A 10026-nucleotide genomic window follows, 5' to 3' on the forward strand; every position below is an offset into this window, starting at 1 on the left:
AGATACCGTGCGGGGATATAAATTGTTAGTCTGTACCACTAGAGATATCAAATGTATCAGAGATTCTACCAATTACAATTGTAAATTATCTGTACTTGTGATTGTACCATGGCTTCATTGGGCTGATTTAGGCCGCAACGCGACAATTTATGTAACTTCCCCGCTTCAGGATTACATGTATCCTTAATATCCAAGTTCGTTCCGATCAAAATCCATGTATTATTTTAAATGTCTAGCACCAAGACTACTGTTATACAATACTTATCATGGCACTTGGTTTTAACAAAGAAGATCTCCTCTATAATTTAGCCTATGAGTGCGAAGGTCAATTCAATAACCTATTAAAAGCTTTACAGAAGACAGAACCGAAGGATAAGATGGTCGAATTATGTTCCGAATACCAACAACGCTTTGCTATATGGACGGCGCATCTCGAAGTCTTTGCTCGAAAGAGCCAGTGCTTAGATACAAAGCTCCGAAATCTCCCAGACCTTCAAGATCTTGTTGCACGATTATTGGATATCTTACGCCGTAGCTTGCACCACTGTTTGGCCGAAATAGCCAGCCAAAGAGAGCAAGAGCTGGTTTTGATATGCGACACTGAGTGTCTCTCTGGTACTTCTCAAACACAGCTGGCAGCTTTGCAGACGATAGACGATACTATCACTCGATTAACTCGCCTAGGAACCACCATTCTACAATCAAGCAATAGCAAAATCAATACGAGAGTTAAGAAGTTCGCTGCAGGTCAAAATTTCGAGTCATTCGCACGTTTATGTGCGAACGCTGTCCAAGCTCTGTATCCAGGTGCCCACCAGTCGCTCAAAGAGTATCTCGGCAAGTCGATGACTACCAGATATGCACAAATTCTATTCCTCAGTTCTCCCCGCGCTCATCTCGAGACACGCCGAGGAGATCTTCCAACAATTGAGGAAGAACCTAGCAAAGAGACACAGACTAATTATCTTATATATCTGCTAGCGAAAACACTTACAAATCCAGTTGTATTTCATCTTCTGGCAGTGCCTCATACCCACTCTGTGTCTGGCTTGTCTAGTCTCGACACTCAACAGATCACGAATGGCAGTAAACAGCACAAGGAAGCATCGACAAAACATTATAAGACGTCGTCGATTCTAGTAAAGCGGGGCAACTATCCGCTGTTGCCTCATATAGAAGGAGGCAACAATATCATCCCTTGCGAGTGGTGTGGAGAGCCATTGGATAAGAAAAAGCTTTCGAAAACAAGCTGGCGGTACGTGCCATTTCTGATTAACTTCACATCCAGTCTGTGAGATTTTCCTTACGCTTTGACAGAAGTCCCCATGTAGCATCTATATGTATTTCACTAGGGCAATGCTCGTATACTTTTAGGGCGCTGGAATATACATCAACAATAGATATGAATTTGCTGAATTTTTCTTAGTCAACATATAGATCGAGATCTCAAACCCTACATTTGCCTAGCTGAAGAGTGTTTAGATGGGCACTCGGCTTTTCCAACGTTTGATGAATGGTATACACATATGGAACTTCACGATTGGCAATGGCATCAAAAAGTTTATTTAACATCTAGCTGGGTGTGTCCCCTCTGTGGACTCGTCGATGACGCTTACATGAGCCCACAAGCTCTATACTCGCACCTAACTAAATATCATAGAAAAAATTTCAAGGATACACAACTCGAAGCCATTTCACGACAGAGCAAAATGGAGCAACCGAGAGCTTGGAATGACTGTCTTTTGTGCTGTTTCACAATTGAAGAGGAAAAAGGCAAAGATCGGTCGGTTATCTCCAAACAACAAAACGATCAACAGAATCAAGAGCCTATCAATAAACAGAATCAAAATGCGATCAATCAAGAGAATCAAGAGGCTATCAAAAGTCTCAGGATGAATCTCACAATGGCTAGCCCTCATCCTAGCCTAGATGTTGATTCATTGAATACCTCTTCTAATTCTGACAACGAGGATTCTCATTGGCAAAAAAGGCAAAGAAGAGATTCTTCGAACACAATAGCACGACATATAGCAGGACATTTACGAGAGTTAATGCTTTTGACACTGCGCTTCGCAACTCTGGAGTCTGGTGGCGAGGATTTGGATGATGACATCAAAAGTAATTCTGTTGACATCGACGAGGGAAATAGCGACGCCTCAAAAGACACCGATCTAGGAAGATTATCTAGTATTAGCTCCTGGGCAAATGTCTCTATGGAAGACCTAGGTGGACAGGGCAACAGGGAAAGCTCTACGAATCTAGACGGTGATGTTGCAAAAGATAACACCCTGGGCTCCAATCCCGGTCTCAATTTCGGGATGGCACTAAAAGAGCTCGATAAGATTGAAAATCAGAGTATCGATGACTCAGATAATACATCTAAGTGGCTAAATGCACCTCATACTGGTCGCTGGGAATATGCGAACACGAACGAAGGCGATGATCACGCTATTGGAAATATTGGTGCTTCAACGCCAGCAGATCAACGACTCCGCAATAGCTCTCAATACCCGAAAACTATAGCGGAAGGGAAGGGTCTCACGCGTTGGAGAAATGGTACCTACTTCCGAGCGATTGAGACCAGGGATATACCCAGTATTAGAAAGCTGATAGGAGACGGCGCTGATCTGGAGACAACAGATGAACTTGGCCGTACACCTCTTTGGCATGCAGTGATCATTGGGCATCACACAATTATCAGATTGCTTCTTGACAACGGCGCGAATATAGAGGCGCGAGACGTTGATGCACAAGATATCTTGGGCTGGGCGGTGGCCAGTAACAGATACGACATTGTTCAAATACTACAGCCGGGACAAAAGGACCCCCGGAAGTTTTATGATGCACCATCGAGACGGACACAATTTGACTCTGACTCTGAGTCTTCTATACATATACGCCACAAGATTGCAAAGACAAAATAAGTCCAGCATATTAATTAATAGTCGTATTATATTCGTTTATCCTCTTTTCCCCTTTGAAAGTGTATGTAAACGATTAAATATGATGAACAGAGGGCCTATATTTGCCACACGTACTTTCAATTCCATTCTGTTCTTTTTCTCCCGTCTTTTCAGTATTTAGTAAGGCGTGATCTACACTAGGTTGGTGAATATGAATGACGAAGTCCCTTTACTGGCTTGCAGCAGACAGATGCCGAGAAACACATAACGGATCAAATATGTCTCATGGAGCAGACGCAGTCTCTTCTGAGAGGCCAAAGTCTTGTAATACGTGTCAGACACCTTCCTCTACAGCATAGCTTTTAACCATCGGCGTGGCAGATCTCGATTCATTGGTGTGGCCATGCACCTCGTGGAATAGCGTTTTAGTTCAATCGAATACGCCATCGTTATTTGAAGCCTTGGAAATATATCAACACAGCTGACGGAAAAGCCACGAGTGATTAGGCCAGTTCTCGAATCTTAGACCGAGTGTAGCGGATGTACGTAGTGAATTCGCTTGGGAGCTCGTTGAAGAGTATTTCTAGTGGTGAAGTCATGCTTATCTCCGTTGTCAGCTCATTTCTCTTTTTATCAGTAGCGGCCTGGACACTTTTCCAACGCAGTGAGCCATAAGGATGATAAGGCAGCTCCTATAAGCAGCTATTGTGAGAGATTAGTCTCCATTACCATCGACATTTTAGTCCAGATTGAGCCAAGTAAATAGTGACAGCAATAACAATTGAAGGCTAATCGTATTTATTAGTGGTGATGCTCGCTATGATGTTTGCAACATGCGTGTGTTAGTTGAATAGTGCTTGGCTAGTGACTGTCAAGTGTGTTTAGTGCGTTTGTCGTGGGGCTTTGTTAGTGGCGGAAGGCTGAGGAGGGGTTCGCAAGCTTCTCCAAAGCTTTGTATAGCAGCCATCATTCATTCATTCACCAACACTTGACTTTCTTCCCGGGGCTGTTTGCAGCCTTTAATCTAGTCTTTGGGATTAAAGCTGAGGCATTCAAAAGCCTTGTGATTTACATCCAATTCTTTTGTTGAATCTCCAAAACATTTCCAATTCATTGTCGCACAATGGCTGATCTCAAGGCTCGGGCTGAGGCAGCGCTGCCCAAATTCAAGCTTGAAAAGGTGCTCAACCAAGGCAAGTTTTTACCTTTATTTTATTTCCAGTGGACTACGCGGCTCTTTGATACTACCAAATTAGCAACCTACCGAAGCGATCTCATGGTTAAACCATAAATTTGCCAAATTCCTATCCCAACCGCTAACAATAGAATCTCCCACGCAGACCAAGCTGGCCGTCGCGTCTCTCTCTACGGCACAATCGGCAATGAGCCCGCCGTCATGGTCGTCGAGCGGGCGACGTTCCCCACGTCAGAGGTGTATCTTGCCGGTTTGCCGTCGTCCCTCGCGCGGCTGCGAAATCTGGGCGCCAACGACATTTACTCGTGGAGCATGGCGAGGACGGGCTCCGTGGACGAGGAGATCAAGCCCGAGGCAGACAACGGCCATGACAACGGCGTCGATTTCTTTGCGGACCTGAAAATCAACTTGATATATCCGTGCACCGAAGCACATATTAAAAAGTACAGCAAGCAAGCTGTTCGATTCGTCACGGAGACGCCAGAGATTTACAAGAATCACATTCGACCATTCATGCAGCTTAAAAGAGAGCAAGGAAGACTCAATTGGGTATTCAACATTATCGAGGGTAGGAGCGAGGTGGAAGACGTTATATACAGAACTAAGCTCGGCGAGGCTGGCGACGAGGGCTTCCTCCTAACACCGGACCTCAACTGGGACCGCAAGACGCTCGAAGGTCTGCACCTGCTGGCGCTGGTGGAGCGGCGGGACATCTGGTCGCTTCGGGACTTGAAGAAGAAGCACATTCCGTGGTTACAGCACATGAAAGCCAAGGTCATCGATGCCACGACGAAAACGTACCCGAGCATCGAGGAGAACCAGCTGAAGCTCTATGTTCACTATCAACCGACCTACTACCACTTCCATATACATATTGTTCATGTTGCCCTAGAGGCCGGAGCCACGCAAGCCACGGGCAAGGCTGTCGGCCTTGACAGCATTATAGAGACATTGAAGGTCATGGGGGGAGACGACGAGGCGGGTATGGATGCACTATCGATGAGCTACACGTTGGGCGAGGCGAGCGAGCTATGGACAGGAATCTTCGAACCGCTTACGACGAACCGCGGTACAGCTTCTCAATAGCGAGAACGAGGTCGTTGACGCCAGGGCCGTTGGGGCAGTCCTTCCACTCGTCGTCATCGCGGATGCAGTAGACTTCGTGGTTGAGACGAATGGTGCAGCTGATGGTTATGTTGGCCTATAAAGTTGTTTTGTTAGATTATTACTCGGACGGGAGTTTTTCTTTCGTATAGAAGTTCGGAAAAGACATACATCAGCAGATCGCTGGACGCTGTTTCGCAGCAGCTCAATGCCGTGGGCGGTTTCATCTCGGGCGGCACAGTCGTTGAGCTTGTTGAAGTCGATGGCATGCTCGAGAGCGCAGTCTTCGATGAGCGCGCGATCGGGGATAAGGTCGTAGTCCTTGGTCAGGCACATGACGAAACCGAGATGGATCTTGGGGTCGGGGTAGAGCTCGTGAGCGCAGAGTTCGATGATGTTGCCGATGCACTCGGAGGGACCGTGTTTGCATTCGACGCCGCCGTTAGCAGTGGGCCTGAATGATGGATGTTAGTGATGGCGGATTATGAGTGGATAGAGAGTTTGGTTTAACATACTTGCCAATGTATGAGAGCTGAAAGTCGACTTTGTCGTGGACCTTTTGCATCACGGGCAGGATCAGGTTACGAAGGGCATGCTAAGAGAGGAGTCAGCCACCAAAAAAACAAAATATATCTTTGCAAACAGTTGCTGCGTACCCTGGTATCGGGGCATTTGCTAATGATATGCGCTTCGAACGGGACGAGGGCCTTGGTCGTGCTAACGTGGTTGCACTGGAAGAAATGCTTCGGCATAAAAGGCACAGCGATCAAGTGGAAGCTTGCGATTAGGACGACCGCAATAAGGAGCAGCTGGCGGCCCTTGGAAAAAATCCACGACACACGCCGAGGAGGATTCATGGGCTGCGGTTGATACTGATGCTTTTCGTCCATAACGAAGCCAGGGATGGCGGTGGTGAAGGGAGATAAACGGCGGAGGAGCAAGTCGTCAAAAGCGTAGCTGATTAAAGATGCGGGTATCCTAAAGTCGTGATGTTCGTTCCCAAGAGCAATAAAAATCCAAAACGATGCACGCTGATGATGGCAATGCTTGTGGTTTGGAGAACTGAAAGCTTAGCAGCAGTACAGCTTCACGCGCGAAGCTGCAGCGACGAGATTGGTCAGACGGCATAGCGTCATGGTGAAGAGCGGTTGCGTGGTTGGTGATTGCGCTAGTCCTAGTAGAGCGGCTCAGCAGGGGCTTTTTGGGGTCGCGTGTCTGATAAGGTACCAGGGGATCTACCGAGGCACCATCATATACACAGTAATACAAGAGTCTTCATATTTGTTGTAGAGTGAATAATACAGCTGAGGACTATCTTGTTCCACATATTTATCAGATTATTTCTAAGATGGAAACATTGAAGAGCTGTACACAAGAAGGCTCTTAGGCGCTGTTTCACTGTAATATACAGTATCACTGCTGCTGCTTATTCCCCATGGTACATATACGCAAACAGGAAAAGGTATAAGTACCCCAAATGAATCAGATTGTTATATTTTCATTGCTCTTTTCAACCGCATATGTACTTCTATTTTGTGTCCCTACTTTAGTCCCTTGAGGTACAAAGCGCCTTCAGCCCAACAGCAGCACACCTGATCATTACTTGAGATCTGGGGCTAGAGATGTTGCAGCAATTCGTGACTTGAAGTCGCAGCAACAAGGAAATATATTACACATCATTATCTAATACGTATACGGATATGGTGGTTGGCACTCTAATCATATACCTGCTCAAAGCTATCAAACGAGACGCCGTTTTCGTTGTATATAAGATGAGTGTGATATGCGGAAATAATACAAGGTGCTCAAACAAGACAACTACTGCCTCCTCAGACCTGATGCCACCAGAGGAAAAGTCATTCATTCTCTTAGCTTGTCTTTTGCCTACTACAGGTAAGGCTGTCTACATGCATCGATCCATGGATGCTATTATATCAGCACTATATATAGAATGGGGCACTAGAGCCTACCAAGTGGGCAGCTGCTAGGGCTCGTTGGTAAGTATGCGACGTAACATCGGATATATGTTTATCAATTAATACTGCGAGTTCCGAGCTGTATCGTCATTTGAATTGAGACATTCTCTTGTAAGTGACTTGAGGTTAAAGTGCTTCATCTTGAAAAGACCCTGCCATATATATGCAGGTAGGTACATGTATACCGAGCCCCTCCCTGGGTGTTTAGCTGCAAACCGGTGGCCTGAACGCCCTTCTAGAAAAAGCCTGTCCCGAAGGCTATTCGGTCCGCCAAGCTGCCCCATCCCGCCAAATGGCACCAATAAGGCAGAGCGTCCACTAAAAACCCGGCCAGCTTCTTCCCAAAGGGGGGAAACCCTTCACCACTGCCACATTTACTTCAAACACCACTTCGTTGCTACTTCGTTATCTGCCATCCTATAACGGGAGGTGAGCAGCTGTCATCCCGCCTCGGATTGAGTGCCCTCGGCTGCGTCTCCGGCTGTAACTGTTTTTTTGCGAACTTATAAAGCAACCGGTGCCTTTTCTTTTTCCTCGCTCTTCTGCCACAGTTATCATGATACCTCTGTCATAGCGTCTTTTCTACGTTTTCACTTGGCTCTCGCAAAGTTGGAGCCATGGCCACTACAGCGGACATTCACCGGTTCTTGGAGCCGCTGAGCATCGATGTCGACAGGTCGTACGAGCTATCGCGCAAGTTTCTGGCCAATTTCAGGCATCTGGCTGCGAATTCGAGAGACCAATGGCTGCCCACGCCGATATCTGAGTCTATTTTGAGGCACCTCACTGACCAAGGGGCCGGACAGTAAGTGGTGCTACGGCCTAGAATGAGACTTTATTAACAGAACTGCAAGCTGAGGCCTGCAGCGTTGGTGGTGACCTTGGCAAGAACATGAGGCTGACAAGTGAATCTCTAATAGGCATCTGGCAATAGACATGTAAGACAGCCATTATCAAATTATCAACAAAATGAAACATTTACTTGTTTGGTCGGTACCTATACTAACATGAACCCATTCAGTGGAGGGACTAATCTCAGAGTCGGCTTCGTCGAGCTGCATGGTGATGCCCAAGATCCTTCATCACGTATCCAGCGGCCACTGGAGAAATCATGGCCCATAGACCATCATCTCAAGAACGATAACGCAGATAGCCTCTTCTCATGGGTTGGAAGATGCATCGCCGAAGTTGTAGAGGAGGGATGCAGAGTCTTTAACATATCCAAGGATGAACCCCTGGCTCTAGGTGTCACATTCAGCTTCCCCATGGAGCAGCGGTCTGTCTCTCACGCCCTGTTAAAGGACATGGGCAAAGGATTTGCTCTACCACCTGGTATTGATCTAGGCGCTCACATCGAACAAGGCTACGAAAGTTGTCGAACGTCTGAGCTGCCACCTGTCAGAGTCACCGCCATCGCCAATGACACAGTCTCCACGCTTGTATCGTGCCTCTTCAGCTACGGCGGCACAGAGCATCGACGAGCCGCCATGGCTATAATTTTGGGAACGGGAACCAACGCCACGATACCCATGAAGCTAGACCTTTTGCATCCCAGTAAACGCCCTCAGACAGTGAGTGTCCTTCCAGGCGAGAGTGTAGCGGATGCCAAGATTGCAGTCAACACAGAGTGGAGCATCAACGGCTCGCTGCCACCGATGAAGGAAATGAATCTAGTCACCAAATGGGACGACGCCTTGTCTTCCCAGAATGAGAGGCCAGGATTTCAGCCGTTAGAGTACATGACCGCGGGGCGGTACCTGGGCGAGCTGGCTCGAATCATCTTGGTCGATTACTTGGTTAATAAGTTGAACGTGGCTACTGAGGCGTTGCCGCGGAAGCTCTTAGAGAAGGAGAGCTTGACGACGACGTTTCTAAGCCATTTCAAGCCGTTAGAGCCACCATCTGCCCTGCTAGAGAAGCTTAGACGGCAGATCCCCGAAGACGCAGACTCCTCTTTTACGTGGACGGAAGACCTGGCTACGGCCTTGTATCACATTGCAAAAGCCATCGAGGTCCGAGCTTCGGGCATAATCGCCGCCGCCATTATCGCCCTGCTTACACTGGCGGATGATCTACCCGAAGATGGGGTAGCGATGGCAGATTCGAGCTCTCCAATTCGCGAGCTTGGCGTGGGTTACACCGGCGGTTGCATCGTGCACTTTCAAGACTATCTTGCAGACTGCCAGCAATTTCTCAATCAGCTACTGTCCCGCAGATTTGGGGGCGAAGCTCGGCTGCGGGTAGTGCTGAGGCCTTGCCACGATGGCGGTGTTACAGGAGCGGGTATCCTGGTGGTTGCAGAGGCGTCATCTAGTAAGAAGTCAGAGCTGTGAGCGAAAGAATGGCTTTTTTTTTCTCTGGTTGCGGTTTATTTATTTATTTACTTTGCCCCTTCTCTTTCTTGCAAAGCACAGCGTGGATTACTGAGCGCTAGAGATACGAATCTTGTCATGATGAGATAGAATAGCATGTGGAGCGAATCCAGGGATATGAGAGAGGACGATGCGGGGATACTAGGAAGAAGGTAGTCTACATACAAGTGTTACCTATCTATCTACATACTCATATACCCTGTATATATATACATGTATCTTATATATCCAGATGGCTGAACAAACTGTTCTTGATGTACACTGCGCTGGAATGCGGCGTAGTGCTAGTAGGTAACGAAGCACAGCCAAAGAGATGACACAGCCGAATACCTTTTGGCGCAATTGGACGCCTCTCACGCAATCTGTCATACACGGCACACACAATCACTGTTTCTTGAATCTCTGCAACTCTCCCCTTTTTCGCCTCTTCGCCTCCCAGCAAGCGGCCATTGCCCCCAATGAGTAAGAATATAGGC

The 10026-nt window shown here is 47.3% G+C and overlaps 4 protein-coding genes across 4 annotated transcripts; 3 read left to right on the plus strand and 1 right to left on the minus strand.

Moving 5' to 3' along the window:
* The first annotated feature begins 158 nt into the window (after nt 1–158).
* TrAFT101_001072 (uncharacterized protein) lies at nt 159–3030 on the plus strand. Its single transcript, XM_024907516.2, has 2 exons — nt 159–1255; nt 1427–3030. Exons 1-2 carry the CDS (start codon nt 267–269, stop codon nt 2922–2924), a joined length of 2487 nt encoding a protein of 828 aa, XP_024765316.2. The 5' UTR covers nt 159–266; the 3' UTR covers nt 2925–3030.
* An 843-nt stretch (nt 3031–3873) lies between these two features.
* Nucleotides 3874–6506, plus strand: TrAFT101_001073 (uncharacterized protein). The gene is made up of 2 exons (XM_024907517.2): nt 3874–4096; nt 4244–6506. Exons 1-2 carry the CDS (start codon nt 4027–4029, stop codon nt 5182–5184), a joined length of 1011 nt encoding a protein of 336 aa, XP_024765317.2. The 5' UTR covers nt 3874–4026; the 3' UTR covers nt 5185–6506.
* TrAFT101_001075 (uncharacterized protein) lies at nt 4629–6392 on the minus strand. The gene is made up of 4 exons (XM_024903340.2): nt 5859–6392; nt 5718–5797; nt 5374–5656; nt 4629–5299 (listed from the first exon to the last, which is right to left on the minus strand). The coding sequence occupies exons 1-4, from the start codon at nt 6090–6092 to the stop codon at nt 5153–5155; spliced, it is 744 nt and encodes a 247-aa protein (XP_024765318.1). The 5' UTR covers nt 6093–6392; the 3' UTR covers nt 4629–5152.
* A 1059-nt stretch (nt 6507–7565) lies between the features above and the next one.
* Nucleotides 7566–9789, plus strand: TrAFT101_001076 (uncharacterized protein). Its single transcript, XM_066126236.1, has 3 exons — nt 7566–7983; nt 8099–8116; nt 8200–9789. The coding sequence occupies exons 1-3, from the start codon at nt 7796–7798 to the stop codon at nt 9509–9511; spliced, it is 1518 nt and encodes a 505-aa protein (XP_065982335.1). The 5' UTR covers nt 7566–7795; the 3' UTR covers nt 9512–9789.
* Nucleotides 9790–10026: the final 237 nt, after the last annotated feature.

Source organism: Trichoderma asperellum, chromosome 1, assembly GCF_020647865.1.
Source record: "Trichoderma asperellum chromosome 1, complete sequence".
Taxonomy (NCBI): Eukaryota; Fungi; Ascomycota; class Sordariomycetes; order Hypocreales; family Hypocreaceae; genus Trichoderma; species Trichoderma asperellum.